General features: G+C 41.9%; 1 protein-coding gene across 8 annotated transcripts in view; it reads right to left on the bottom strand.

Moving 5' to 3' along the window:
• The window catches only part of KAZN (kazrin, periplakin interacting protein), a 747,760-nt gene that overhangs the window by 189,749 nt on the left and 542,338 nt on the right, over window positions 1-15,673 (bottom strand). Inside the window, exon 1 of one of the 8 annotated variants that reach the window (XM_075060175.1) lies at window positions 14,415-14,508. The exons of the other annotated variants lie outside the window; for them this stretch is intronic. Coding sequence (XP_074916276.1) covers window positions 14,415-14,490 — 76 coding nt within the window. The 5' untranslated portion in view covers window positions 14,491-14,508. Of the gene's footprint in view, window positions 1-14,414; window positions 14,509-15,673 lie in introns of those variants that run through there. 8 annotated transcript variants of the gene reach the window in all.

Below are 15,673 nucleotides of genomic sequence, written 5' to 3'. Positions count from 1 at the left end.
GGTGTCTTTGCAAAGAAACCTGCTATTAGACTGTCTTCTAATAGCATCAATGTAGGCAGTTGGACAATTATACGCTCACTTCCACTTTTCCCTTATATTTCCAAATGGTCCAATTTGACTATATAATTGACTATCCCAGAGTTTTTACAATAAAATCTGAGCTTCTCCCAAAACAGCAAAAAGTTTACTTGCTCCTCAAAAGTGAAGAAAGATTTTCAACAAGCATAGCTAACATTTCCTTCTGAGCAGACCACCTCACCCATTTGAGATGAGAACTCCCACTCAGCATCATGCAGCTTCTCTCACCTACATTCCACGACAACCTCATTTTAAAACAGGAAGTGAATGGACTTTTTACACCTGCAGTGATGCTCTCAGTAATGCTGATCATTCCTAATCAGCTATTCAAGAAGGAGGTGAGCATTAATTTATGGCAAATCAATGCTGAAACCTCAGGCTGCAGCTGGTTACAAAACTGAGTGAGCTGCGGTTCACGCTTGTAATTAATAAGACTCCTCTTCACACTTTCCAAGAAACCAGTGTGGAACAATTCCAATGTGAACAGTAGGTTTAAAATGCTTTACTCTGCATTCTTTTCCTTCAGTTGGAATAAAGTGTCAGCACAGGGGAGTTATGCCGGCATAGCTACAGTGGAATAATTATTCTACTGGCACTATGCTAGTCAATTTCCCCAAGTAGACAAGCCCCTAGTTTCATGGCAGTTCATGCTTCAGCTCTTGAAAACATCACCAATAGATAGCTATGGAATTAATGCATATCAAAGATTTCTAGACCAAGTGGTGAAGGCTACAATTAACTTTGAAATAATTAACAGCTAACTATATTTTAGTTTACATAATTAAACTTACATGGCATTATGAGAAGGATTCCAGATATTTTATGCTCCAAGATCTGATTGGTGATTATAGATTTATCTATGTAAATAACAGAATAGTTTTTTAAAAGGTTTGAATAAAAAAGGGCATTTAGGAATGAAGTCTCAAATCTTCAGCCTTTACAATCACATTCCTTTCTACAAAAGCACAAGAACTTTTCTAAGAAAAAAAATCAATCACCTACCCACACTTTATGAACACTGGATGTGACCCAAAGCCCACTGAAGCCAATGGAAGCCTTTTTACTGACTTCGGTTGGCCTTGGATCTGGCCGCATTTGAATTCATATTTAAAGGAATCTGTGTAACCCATTTGACATGGCTTCTGGGTGGATTTTTCTCTGTGCACTTATTTTAAAAAGTATATTAAAACACATACATGAGCAATTCCCTTTCACAAAACCCATGCTTGGGAAATGGACATTCTAGAATGAAAGTTGTTGGGGGTGTGTGGTGGGAATCTATTCTCCGATGTGAGGGATCAGAGAACAGAGTCTAGCATGCACACGCCAAGGTAGGGTAGTTTAGGGGACATTTCCAGAGGTACAGTAATGTACTGAATAAAAGAAATGAACATTTGCACTGAGACATTTCAGTTTCAGCCTCATGGAGCTTTAAAACTGTACAATGGATACAGTTCATGCACAAACCTAAACAGGTCATTGGGCCATATCTTTCAGCCCGTATGCTGGCAGGGCTCAGTGCCTGCACAGAAGTAGTATTCTTCGCTTAGCAATTTACCCTACGCTAGAAGAATGTCTACAGAACACACACTGTGTAGTGGGGACTTATGAAAATGCAAACTGGAGCCTGTCTTTTCTGTAAAGTTACTGGTAAGGTCTATGTGCTTTTAGGTTAGAGACTAGGAAAAACTTTCTAACTCTAAGGATAGTTAAGCTCTGGAGTAGGCTTGCAAGGGAGGGTGTGGAATCCCCATCATCAGATGTTTTTAACAGGTTGGACAAACACCTGTCAGGGATGGTCCAGGTACACTTGGTCCTACCTCAGCATAGGAGGATGGACTAGACAACCTCTCAAGGTCCCTTCCAGCCCTACATTTCTATTACTGTGATTCTATGACCAAGATGGGGCGGCTTCATGTACCAAGCAGCAATTTCACCCAGCAGATCTTCCAAATAATGAGCCTGATCCTGAGAAGTGCTCAGCGTTCTTAACTTCCATTGGTTTGAAAAAGCAAACGAGGATGCTCAGCACCTCAAGGACTCAACCCCAGAGCTCATAGGGGAAATATGGCCTGAATTCAGCCGTGCTTGTAGATTAAAGACCGCAGGATGTAGCCCAGGGCTTTAAAAATCCGTATTAAGACTGTCCTCCAAATATTCAAATGAGCTACTGTAGTGTAGCAAAGGGATTGAATTGATTAGTGGGTAAATCACTGACATACCCATTACAGCTGGATCCAGACTAAAGCGTGCTTCACCTGACCCCACAGAGTCACAGAAAGGCGAATCATTACATCATGTCTGTTGAAAATATGCTTTGGGAGCGAGCTATTGAGGCAGTACAATCTTTCCCTCACACCTGCACTGTCCAGCCTGAGTAGTGGAGGTCATACTTTTTGCTGACTGTCCGTGGCCTGTGCTCAAAGCGCGGCAGTATGCGTGCCTAACTTTAAGTCAATGGGATTTAAGCGAGCAGTGAAGAGCTCACACTGATTTGGGACCTATATTCCTGTTATTCAGCACTTGAATGCAGAGAAATGTAGTCCTCGCCTCCCTTCATTTCTTCTGTGGAAGAGGAAAATCCGGTGCCAAACAGAGAAGAAAAATGGATGGCAAGGAGAAAGTCATCACTAATTACCACCTAGAGACAGGACTTTATATCTCGTCCCCAAAGACAGTATGTACAGTATGAGCTTGGGACTGTTTACAGGAAATTCATGCCACTTACTACTTGGTAATACAGTCTCACTACACATCTAGTTTTCTAATATGCTTTGCAGAGATAATAGGATAGTCGGTACGCAGTCTCAAGATCAACATGACCAGAAGCCAGCATAGGTGGACTCCCATCTGTTAGCAAGAATTAGACTAAATAAATCTCCCCTCCATTTCCCTTCTCTATTGTTCTTAGAGTAGCTCTGATTCTCTTTCAAAACTCTTACTACTTTTTTTTTTTCTGCTTGGGAGGAAAGTTAGAACTTGGGAAGTCATGAAAAATAATTATGAAAAGAATGATCATTGGTTGGGAAAGCACGGACCGGCAAACAAGAGATTAAAAAAAAAATCTCATTTATGTTACTAACACATTTGATTATTAGAACTCGGGTCTTGATTCACTGATGCACCTAAGCACATGAGATACACCATTCCCCATGTGTGATTAAAATTAGGCACATACCTATTGAATCTGGGTCTAAAAGTGTATTGAAATCAGACTTAGTTACTCCATTTATGCTGGTTATTAGAGTGGTAGATTGCTACTTCCGTTTAAAGGCTAACCTTTCCATACCCTCTAAAATCAACATGATTAGCTGGATTCTGTTGAAATTTGGTGTGCCACAAAACAGGGACAATGACCTAAATTTGGGGTATTTGAAGCAGGGGTTGCAGATATATAAGCCCCAAAGCAACAGCCATTTTTCAAAAAGTTTCTAGGTTTTGGGGGTTTTTTGTGTGTAGTGCTAGAGATCAAGCTATGGATGTGATATGGGTTCAAATGGTCTCAGTCTGTCAAGTTTTACCCCAGATAGACCATCACACCCACTAAATCTCTGGGGGACCCAAACTGAGAACGATATTTAAGAAAATATACATTTTTACAGTGTGCACGGCCCACTACAGAAAAATGGCTAGAGGGTTTCCATTACATCTTATATGCTTAAGGCTTAACTTTTGTAAGTGCTCTAAAATCCCAACGGTTGCGTGGAATGCTTTGCAATTCAGTGTGCCTTGCAGGGGCACAGGGCAGCATTAGAGATCTGAATTTGGGGCCATTTGACCAATGGGTTCCTGTGTCACAGGCGCTGCAAACAAGTTTCCTTTCCACAATTAAACTGAGGTCCTAATGGCAGCATGAATCACAGACCTTGTTGAGTTTCATGGCTGTGAACAACTCACCCTTCAATTAACGTAACTGAGGATACGTTAATCACAAGTCCCGACCTAAAACAAAAGGAGTTTTAGACTGAGTGACTGGAGGTTGGACAATTTGTGAGTCACTGCGGCAATTTTATTTTGGAGAGAACATAATAAAAGTATTGTTGGGGAAAAAAATTAGACACATGAATGCCTCCTGAGAATGGGAGGGAGGGACATTATGGGGCCGTGGAGGGCAACAGAGAGTGCGGTTTGGGGTTGCACTGAGTTCAGTTTTGCCCCAGGCAGTGCATGGCACCCCACTAAATCCACGTTTTGCACCCTCCAGTCTGTGTGAGCAAAAGGAAGAGCTGCATTTTTACCTTTTGAATCTAGCAGGCATCATTTCAGTCCGAATTAGGGCTTCTGATTTTAGGTTTTAATGGATAAACACCAGTAAAACACCCCCAAGAGCAGGGAAAAAAAAAGCAAATTGGGGTTTAGCCAATCAACAATGAAAAACATCAGAAATGGTTATTGAGATTCCGTTGACTTCACTCCATTCCCAGTGCACTTTGTTTATACAGGCGAAGTCCCTGCTTCTTGCCTTGTATCTAATTGCTTATCGACAATGGGGGTGTGATTTCTAAAGGGCACTGTCATGTCGCACATTAACAGGTCTATGTCGACCCTGGTGATGAGCATGAAAGGTTTCCTACTGTGCTTTACCGTGGCGCTGTTTGAAACAGGATTACGGTAAAACTCGCCAGGGACTAACACTGAATGCTAACACAGGGAGTCAATAATAACTAACATTTAAGTCATTTCTTACACATATAATACAAATTAAAATAGATCCTATGTAGACAAGAATTCGGGGAAACACCTAAAAAACAAACAAAATCTTCTCCCAGCAAAGGAAAAGCTCCCCTCCTTGGCAAACCCCCTGATTTTTGGACATTTACATAGGAGTGAAAAATTGCTAAAAATACCCTGAAAATTAATAACCCTTAAAATCCCAGTTAGCAAGGCACTGGAGTCTTATACCAAAGGGTATTGTCGGTGGCGAGCTGGGATATGAGAGCAGTCTAAGCATTTATTATTGGCATGCGTGGGGAGGAATCACTCAGTGGTTTGAGCATTGGCCTGATAAACCTAGGGTTGTGAGTTCAATCCTTGAGGGGGCCATTTAGGGATCTGGAGCAAAAAATCTGTCTGGGGACTGGCCCTGCTTAGAGCAGGGGGTTGGACTAGATACCTCCTGAGGTCCCTTCCAACCCTGAGATTCTATGTGCTCCAGGTAGAGCAAGTGTGGTCAGTGCCAGGCATCGCTCTACTGACTTGCAGAGGTGGTAGTTTGCTCTGCTTGGTAGAAGTGTGTTTGTGAGATGTGTGGATTACTTTGCAGTGTGTGACAGAGCTGAGAGTGCGATAGGAGGAGATCTATGTTTTGCACCCTCGTGTGTTTTTGGAAAGGGAAGAGATGCCTGGGTATCTTCAGGATCCCGTACGTATCTCTGCTATTAGCTATTGTGTAGGTTGTGTTGGTAACAGGCATAAAGCTTTTATTATAAGGGATACTGTCATCAGTGAGGTGGAATGAGAGATGATCTTAATGCTTTAATGATGGTTAATTGAAAGAGTAGGCTGTGATGATATCCTGTGAGTAAGTGTAAGGGAGTAAAAGGCTCTGAAATTGTTCTTAAATTATATGCATGTGGTATTCTTTTGGGGGAGTTGGCTACGTGTGCGGGTGTATGCCAGGCTCTGGTACCTCCAGAATCTCAGTGACAAGGGTCAGCAGGAGCATGTACATATTGAGGAATTGCTTAAATAGGGTAGAGGGAAGGTGGACTGGAAACCATTTTTTTTTTCCTTTTTGTCCTTTAATGGTGTTAGATGCGATTCTGTGGGTGAGAGTGAACGGGTTGTAAAAGGAAGTAAAGAGTTTGTATGTGAGTCAACATTGTAACACTGTTGCAAAAAAAGTGAACATCATTCTGGGATGTATTAGCTGGAGCATTGTAAGCAAGACACGAGAAGTAATTCCTCTGCTCTACTCCACACTGATTAGGCCTCAACTGGAGTATTGTGTCCAGTTCTGGGCCCCACATTTCAGGAAAGATGTGGGCAAATTAGAGAATCCAGAGAAGAGCAAAAAAAATGATTAAAGGTCTAGAAAACACAACTTATGAGGAAAAATTGAAAAAATCGGGTTTGTTTAGCCTGGAAAAGAGAAGACTGAATGGGGACATGATAACAGTTTTCAAGTGCATAAAAGGTTGTTGCAAGGAGGAGGAAGAAGAATTGTTCTTCTTAACCTCTGAGGATAGGACAAGAAGCAATGGGCTTAAATTGCAACAAGGGAGGTTTAGGCTGGTCATTAGGAAAAACTTCCTGTCAGGATGGTTAAGCACTGGAATAAATTGCCTAAGGAAGTTGTGGAATCTCCATCATCGGAGATTTTTAAGAGTAGGTTAGACAAACACCTATTAGGAATGGTCTAGATAATACTTACTCCTGCCATGAGTACAGGGGACTGGACTAGATGATCTCTCAAGGTCCCTTCCAGTCATATAATTCCAACGACTATGGGTTGGCAGAATAAAGGTATGTATGTTAACAAGGTGTTTTGGAGCATTGCTGAAAGAGAGTAGAGTTAAGGTTACATGGGCAACCTTAACTCTGCATTTCCTGTTTTTCAAAATTTTGCGTTTTGTTCAACTCAGCATTCTGCAAGGGAATGGCATAATGCCAAGCAACCTTAACTCTGCATTAATGTAGTGTTGTTGATTTTTTAAAAACCTTGAAATACAAAGAGTAAATTCAGTCAAGTTAGGCAGTTAAACTAGTTAGGTCAATTGCATTCCCTGGCTTCATAAATATTATAAAGAAATAAATAGCCAGCTCTTATATAGCACTTTCATCAGTAGATTTCAGAGTGCATTACAAGGAACATAGCATCATTTTACAGATGGGGAAGCTGAGGCACAGAGAGGTGAAGTGACTTGCCCAAGGTCACCCAAGAACCCAGTGGCAGAGCTGACAACAGAATCCAGGTCTCCCGAGAGTTCCAGTCCAGTGCTCTACGGAAACACTGCCTCTTCTCTACAAGCATGCTGTGGTTGTGTTTGGGTTGCTAACAGAGTTGGTGGAAAAAAGAGGAATGAAATCCTGAAAATGCTGATTATTTTTCCATTTTGTCATCAAAATTTTGAACTTCATTTAGCCAGCTCCAATTTGTAATACTGAAGAATAAAGTTTGAAAAACAAAAACCCCTTCAAAAACTGTCTTTGTTCATATGTTTTAACTCAGACTGAATACAAAATGTTACTCAAACAGATGGTAGGATATTTTAAAATTAAAAATTTAAGTTTTCTGTGAACACATGCAGGCTTTGTGTAACACTCTCAGCCAAGCAGGAGCCAGAAATAATACTGGTTGACTTCCACAACACATGAAAACCAAGCAATGGATCAAATTTTACCATGACAGTTCACTTCAGTAGAAACTGTGGATTTTCTGAAGTTCAGGCCACTTAATTTAAGTCACCTACACGTGGAAGAGTTTGGTGACCAAATTGGAAATAACTGATCTATATTTTTCTGAGAGCACATTACTGGTTATGCGTTTCATAATGGAATCTCACACAGACAGTGAAATGAACTCCACAGATAAAGTGTGAAATTCTTTATTGCATCAAGCAATTTGCTATTGAACGAAACATTTTGTTTATGGGTAATTAGGAATAGACAGCCTAAATGATCACGTCAAAGACACTGATCAAGACATGCCTCCATTCCTGCTGGAGCTGTTTGTTTAAATGTTCTCAGCTGGCTGAGAAAGAAATCACGTTCACACAAAGAAAGCAGAGGCAGTGAAGCAGACAATACCCATGAAAAAAAGGCCTATGAAGTGCTACATAAAAGAAGTGATGGGTCAGTTTATAGTGTTACTATTTTGTCATGACCACATTACACAGAGCCACAAGTATGCTCTGCTAGTCTCTCCAAGACAAGTGGCAATACACTTTTTATAGCATCCCACGCCATGTATTCAGTCTATGCCACACATATCCAATTACACAATTTGTTAATAGACTTCCTCTGTTCTGGTTTAGTCTCACTAGGTCCCCCCCTCAGCCCTCCATTTAAAAAGAAGGAGAATCTAGTATTATGGCTAACTGGCAGCCAAGAGATCCAGGTCATAATCCCCAGACTTCTTGTGTGATCTTAAGGAAAATTATTTTCTAACCTCTCTAAGCTACCATTTCCCCATCTGTAAAATGGGGTAATAAGAGTTAGTGACCTGTCAAGGTTGTTGTGAGGCTTAATTAATGTTTGCAAAGCACACTGAGGCCTGGTCTATGGTACAAAGTTAGTTGCAATGTTATTGTAGCCGTGTTGATCCCAGGATACTAAGGTGAGGGAGGCAATATCTTTTATGCTGGACCAATCATAGCTATTATCTCACGCACTTTGTCTCGCTACAAAATTAGGTCATTTAACTACATTGCTCTAGTCTGAGAAAAAGTTCACGCCCTGTGCAATGTAGTTAAGCTAACCTAAACCGATCCCATTAGGTCAACAAGCTGGCTACCACCTCAAGATGGAAGAGCCCCTTTCATCACTGTAGTGTCTACACTTGTAGTGTCTACAGCTTGGCGCTGCAGCTGTGCTGCTGTAGCATTTCCAGAGTAGACATACTCCTGAGATCATCCAATGGAAAGCACAATGTATTTATTTAGACTCATCAAAATGCTCCTAAAACATTAAGCCCAAACTTTTTGGTCAGCCTCTCAATATCTCTAACAGGCCTATCTGAGTGCCTAATCCAAGAACACCCAAAAATCTTGGAGAAGTTTGTCCACTTTGCACTTAAGCCATTTCCAGTTTTGATGCAAAACCCATAAATCTGCCTAGATTAGCCTGAACTAGGACGCAGTGTGATTTTAGAAGGAAACTCAAAATCATGCAGTTTTCACATGGTTTCAAGTTCATGCATAGACACAGTCGATCTGATAGCTTTCATGACCACTTCTGTGACATAAACAAGACAAAGACAAACAGGGATATAAGCTGCACTGGGTACACAGACATTCCAATAGAGTCGCACAAGAGAGACCAAGTTAACAGGACTTGGCTTAGTCTGCTGGGGCAAAAGTTATAGTTCTTGCAGAAGAGGTTTGACAAGCTAGTCCCGGGGAGCAGCCTATGGTATTTATGCGAGATACTGAGAGAGAAACAATAAGAGATCATTAAAAAGAAAAACGAACGATGACATGTTTTCTGGAAATAGAGCAAGGGGATGCACAACTGTGTTTTCTACGAGATTACCAACTGCTGCTAAGAGCGGATATTTTATAAATAGGTGTAGAGGGGCGAATGTGCAGCTGGGTGGCTCTCAGAGCACAACATTTTGTGGCTGTTTATGGAAAACACAGAGCAGTACAGTGTATTACAGAGGGTCCATACTCAGGCACACAGAGGGAGCAGCACTATCTGCAATATGAGGAAATTGCTGGGACAGCATATCGATTAGTAAAGATGAGAACAGTGAATTTTGGTGATGGGAGTAAAGGGTTAAATAAAAGGTAATTCTTCTTCTTTTTTTTATTATTATTATATGTATTGTGGTATCACCTAGAGACCCTGATCAGAGCCCGGGAGTCTCATTGTGCTAGGTACATACAAACCATCTGTCATACTTCTATGGCCCCCAGCACTGCAGTATCTGAGTGTTTTCAAATATTAGATGTATTTATCTTCAGACTAAGGCCATGTCTATACGTACAGCGCTGCAGGTGAAGATGCTCTATAAAGACGTCGTGAAGATGCTTTGTGCTGATGGGAGAGCTCTCTCCCGTCAGCACAAAAAAACAGCTCTGTGAGTGGCAGAAGCTATGTCGAGCTTCTCCCGCCAACACAGCACTGTGCATACGAACGCTTATGATGGTGTAATTTACTATGCTCAGGGGGATAGAATATTCATACCCCTGAGCGACGTAAGTTTTGCCAATAGGCTGTAATGTAGATATAGCCTACGTAACTTGCCCAGGGTCACATGGGTTATCTATCTGTGGCAGAGCAGGGAATCTGGATCTCCCACAGCCTATTTGGCACCCTAACCAGTGGGCCAGCCTTCCTCTCTGCAAACACATAATGAAAACATACCCCCCCCCCCCCGCCTTTCTCCACAGTGTCCTAATCAACACAATAAACATTGTCAGAGGGAGGAGGGGGATTTGAAGCCAAAGAGAGTTTGGAAAAGTTTATCATCACTTATTACAGGGATGAGTGCATGGCTCAAGGGACAGCTTTTCAAGCTGAATAAGCAAATTTATTGTCATGCGAACTAAGCCTGGGCAGGATAAAGAGAGCAAGCAGGAATTTTAAAAGGAAAGGATAGAACTGTTTTATGGATGATTATAGACAAAATGGATCAGAGTAAGTGGTGCCAATAGTGGCAAGGGGATGCTAAAAAAGACAACACTATTTTGGCTGAGGCTCCAAGCACAGCTTGGGTGGAAGTTAAAGACAATAATGGCTGTTTTATGGTCATATAGGACTCCTTCTCCTCCTCCTTCCCCGCACCAGCAGCTCAGAAAAGCAGGCGCAAGAAACATTTTCATAGATTAAAGAGAGACCTATAAGGAGGCATGAACATTGGCTATGGAGAATTTTATCACTTAGTGGATTTGAACATAATTTCAGAATTAATGCACGAGTGTTCTTGTGCTGTTTGTACAAATGGGGAAGACAAGGAGACAGAATGGGCTGAGGCCATTCTAGGCTTATGATAGTGCTGAGAAAAATCAAATACATATAAGCTGGGGCGTGTCAAGCAACTGTGAACCACATTAAACACATTGTTTTTCTTTAATAATCAGTACCACTGCTTGGAAAAGGTTCACTGGCCTGAAAGCATTTACCTGGTCCCCCCCGGCCTATTTATGGAATTATAAAATCACACCATTCTGATTACTATCTTGCTTTCATCCCCACTCCTACTTCAGTTCTGAGCTAATTTTAAGTAGGCAATTTCTCACGAACTACTTGTGTAAAAGCTGAATGCCTTTCCCAGCTGAAAGCTGAGGTTTCAAGTGCGGTTAATAAAATAGTCTAGTTGGTTTCGGTTTTGCCTCTAGTCAATTGCTAGACAACCTTACTTTCAGGTTCTCCTGACCTAGCAAATTGCTGCAGGGGCAAGCAAATAAAGTTTCCTTTATAATGAAAAGAAATGTCATGGAAATATTTGGATCTAGTCTTTGTAATTTTTTAAAATAAAGTCTAAATGAGGGTCCCTTTAAAGTTAAGGATAAAGCTGAAGTATTCCACATGAAAAGCAGAATACAGAGGATGAGTTGCAAAGGAAAGTCTCTGAAGCAAACAGAGTGCAAGGCTTTCAGGCAGTGGAACAGAGCAGGTGGAAAGATGGAAGGAGGAGATCACTGCAGAATCCATAGATAGTGGGGCTTAAACTTAAATGGGCAGCTATGCTGGGCCAGAAATTTCTAGAGGAAACCACTGAACTGCCGGAATATTTGCACTGGTCAAAGGCTTGGGCAGAGCCAGAACTACGCACATTAGCTTCTTGCCTGGCCTGTCCATCTCTAACGGACACCGGCTAACAGAGGGAAGACATTGACAGAAGCTGCTAATAAGCTTTCTAAGACTGTAACAAAATTCACATGGGGGAGGTGGGGGAGAGGGGAAATGGAGGACATTTAATCTGTTTAGGAATTTCATGTGGATTGCTTATTATAAAGCAAAGTAACTAAGATCCTAATCCTGCATTGTGCCCTCAATGCTCATTGACTACAGTATCTGAGAGGATCAAGCACTACTATAATAGATGGTGCAGGAGAAGCACGATGTTTAAAAATCTCTTGAATACAGGGAAGAGGTAAATTATTGGAGAAAATAAAAATCTACAAATGTCCACTAAATGTTAGGGGGTTCACATGGGAACGTAAATTGATTTAGTCCCTCTTACCACATCAACTAGGATTAATGGTCAAGGTCTCTGAAGACTAAGCAGCAGGTGTCATGCTCCCACTGACTTTCAATGATATCTTCAAGGATCCCTTCCAAAGCTGAGCGCTTTCATCCCAAAAAGAGGCGCCCCACTCCATATTCAGACACTTGAATAAGTAAGTGGCCTGATTCTTGGAACTTGAGAGCCAAATCTAAACAGCAACCCTTCCTTTTAGGGTTTTTAATAATATAAAGCTTCAAATATTTCTGTTCAAAACAGTCTGCTCTTCTTTCAAGTTTCAAAATGACTCTCTCTACTACAGATGCAATGTTAAACTGACTCATATCACAGACAACACTAGGAGTAACGTAATAAGCCACAGCACTAAAGTTGTAATGAACTGTCCGCGCTCCTGGTTGGTCTCAAGATTGCTCACCTGTATGTCACATGGCCTATACAGCTAACAACCGGTAAGAATTCTGCTGAAGTTCAAGCAGTAAGATTCTTGTGCTTTTAGACCAGGGAAGATCTAGGTTTTATCCCCATTATTTCCAAAAGAGACAGTTGTCAAGCATGGTGACAACCATGAAGTCAGATCTACAGTCAACTATGTTACAATCCTGTGTATGTGTGTGTGTGCATGTACACACACACAGACACAGACACACAGACAGAGGATTATTGTCTATAGCTCCTTTGATTTCAGGAGCTTAAACCATTCTACAAATCTTGTGTATGTGTATCTCTCTATATAGGGATATGCACCCTTGCAGATGCAGTTTAGACTATTACAACTACAGCAGTACACCTAGATAACACACACACATCACACTATCACGGGAGTCACACCAGCCTCTATTCAGCACGAAATAGCTGAACCCTGTAGAAACCCTACACTGCAAGTTAACTCACACTGCCCGGTTCCTGTGTTTTACCAACTCACTGCATCTGCTTTTTAAAAAAACAAACAACAAACAGGATGATCTGTTCACTGTTCAGGCAATCAGATTCTCATTTTGGCTACACATTCCCAGCCTTCTAAGTCTGAACGGAAATTGGCAGGTTCCTTATGCGGTGGGACAGAGTCCACCACAGACTTTCATAATGACTGTACTTTGGGATAGGGCTAAGGGGGAGTGAGGACAGTATATGGGAGATAAGGTAGGAAAACTGGAATATTGCGAAGACTCAAAATTATTTCCCACTCAAAATAAAGGGCCAGAGCAATGAAGCTCCATCCATTTACATCAGCTGAGGAGCTGGCCCAAGTTCCTTAGGGGCACTTTATGCTAAGATTTTCGTCTGATCCACAGGTTCATCTGCATTTGAATGAGCACGCACCTCATACACAATTCAGGCAGCCTGGATACAATTCCTCTCCAGCACCTTCCTGCAGCCCCACATCTGAACGACTCACAAGCACCATGCAATTCAAACAGAGGGTCAACTTGTAAACTTCCAACCTGCTTGCAAGCAGTTTATAACCTTAAACTTCTCTTCTCAGGTTTCTGTAATGACCTGAGATGGGCTAACTATACACAAATCAACCTAACACCACATGTATCTTCTCAGCACTGTAATTTTCCTTTCCGAGTTGGTGGTGGTGCTCGGTTTGAAAAATGCAGCAATTTCCCCATTTGTAGCCAATCTTTCAACCTGAGAATATAAAAACTATGAAGAACCCAGTTATTTCTAACCCATTTGCTGAGTAACTCGGCAGTATCAGAGGAGGAGTTTACAAATAGTCTTAAACAGTTCAGAAAAAAAGAAAGCCCTAATGTGCATTAAATGAAACTGCAACCAGCCTCATCAGAAGCAAAGACAGATACCAAGATTACCCGAGGCAAAGAATGAACTGCCTCTCCATTGCTTTAAAGCCAAGCATGTCGCAAACTGTATTTTATAACCTCATCACTGCACAGTGATCACTACAGTTTTGAAACTAGCAATAGGACAGTCATATTTCATACATATTTGACCGGTTTTCTGGGCTGCTGTTCCTGGAAGCAGATTCCCAGACTGAGCACTCACCTTTCTTTTTAATATTGCAGTGACCAACAAGAAGTATCGTGTCTGGCCTTTCTGTTCATGAGCCTCAAATGGTTAAAAGAACCACTCCGCGAGTTCACCACTCATTCAGGAGTTTTAAAAGCAAGAACTTTCCCACACAGCTCTCTTTGAACATCTGCAGCCCACACATGCTTGCGTTTAACAGACAGGGTTGCTGATTTTTTTTCCCCCCCTTTTCCTCCCACAGACACAGAACTTTCCCCAACAGCAAAGGAATGAAAGAACAGCAACTAACCAGAATTCTGGAGGACTGTTTGTTTCAATTAACAACCAGCTTGGAAAAATCACTGGGCGTGTAATGATCCAAACAACAGGCAGGGCCTGAAAGGAGGACTCACTCAATCAGCAATTTTCACCAACGCACACACAAGTGTTGTTCCAAACTCTCCTAACCCGTGTCTAAGGCAGTGCAGTTCCACTGGGACAGACATACCTGGCTTGCTCTCCTCGCTGTCCGATTTCATGTTGGGAGATTTTTTGGCTGCCCTGCGAATGGCTGGAGATTGCATTCTGTCACTCTCACTCTCCTTCCCCCGACTCCTCCCCGGCAGGGCAGGAAGTGCAGCGTGCTCTACCTGTGCGGCTTGGAATTTGACCTCTTGGCAGGTTGCTGACTGTGCTAGCATGATGTCATTGGCAGGGAGGTGTGGTTTTCCACCCCGGGGAGGTTTCTAGGCAGAGAATGAAGGTGCACAGAACAGGGAGGTCAGAATTCGTGGCTTTTAAAAGCTCTTTGGGCACCAGCTCTCTCTGCCTCCCCCTAACTCCTGATTTCTGAGCTAATTCTTGTCACCACAACTCACCGGGTCAACTTTTTGCCGAGTCCTGTAGATGACCTTGTCGGTGACACTTTGTAGAAAACAGGAGGGAGAGAATTCAGCACTAGCTGCCTTATATTGGGGCGAAGGATTCTTCCCTTTCCAACTTGTTCTTCAAAGAAAATAAGTCAATATAATCAAAATCTGTCATATACTCTGCAACTCCTGTGTGATTAATGAACTCTATTAGGTTACTCTTATGAATAACACTGGAGGATCAATAACTCGGCAGGCAGCATAGTCTAGTGGATAGGTCACTAGACTAGGTGACACAAGCTGTATTCCCAACTCTGCCTCTGACCTGCTGAGAGATATTGGGCAAGTCGTGTCCCCTCTCTGTGCCTCAGTTTCCCCCACACACATCTTGTCTTGTCTATCGAAACTTTCTGCTCTCTGGGGGTAGAGACTGCACTGATTGGGGTGTTTAGGCATCAAAAGTGCCAAAGTGACTTAGGCAATTTACCGTCAACTTTCAATAAGGATGAGGTACCTGTGTGCCTAAGAACTTGTCTACATAGGGGCGCACAGTAAATGTAATCCAAATGAACTAAGGGTGTGAATTGAACATGTCTTAGTTAAACCACATTATATGTGTGTGAACTGAACACTTTTCTTCAGAATTAAAGTTCATGAATTAAGTGAATTAAGTTAAATCAAATTATGGTCAATTTACTTCTGAAGAAGAGTGTCTACAAAGAGGTTTAACGCAATTTTAAAAGTTGATTCAGATTCATTTTTGTGAGTGTCCCCATGAAGACAATCCCTTTCCCTACGGCAGTGCCAATAGTAAGGAAGGGTAGCAGCAGCAGGCTGCCTATCCGCTATTCTCCAAGGTCCTATCTATACAATAACTGTGTCTATACTAGCCCTTTCT

Source organism: Chelonoidis abingdonii, chromosome 23, assembly GCF_003597395.2.
Source record: "Chelonoidis abingdonii isolate Lonesome George chromosome 23, CheloAbing_2.0, whole genome shotgun sequence".
Taxonomy (NCBI): domain Eukaryota; kingdom Metazoa; phylum Chordata; order Testudines; family Testudinidae; genus Chelonoidis; species Chelonoidis abingdonii.
This window is presented reverse-complemented; position numbering and strand designations above follow the sequence as displayed.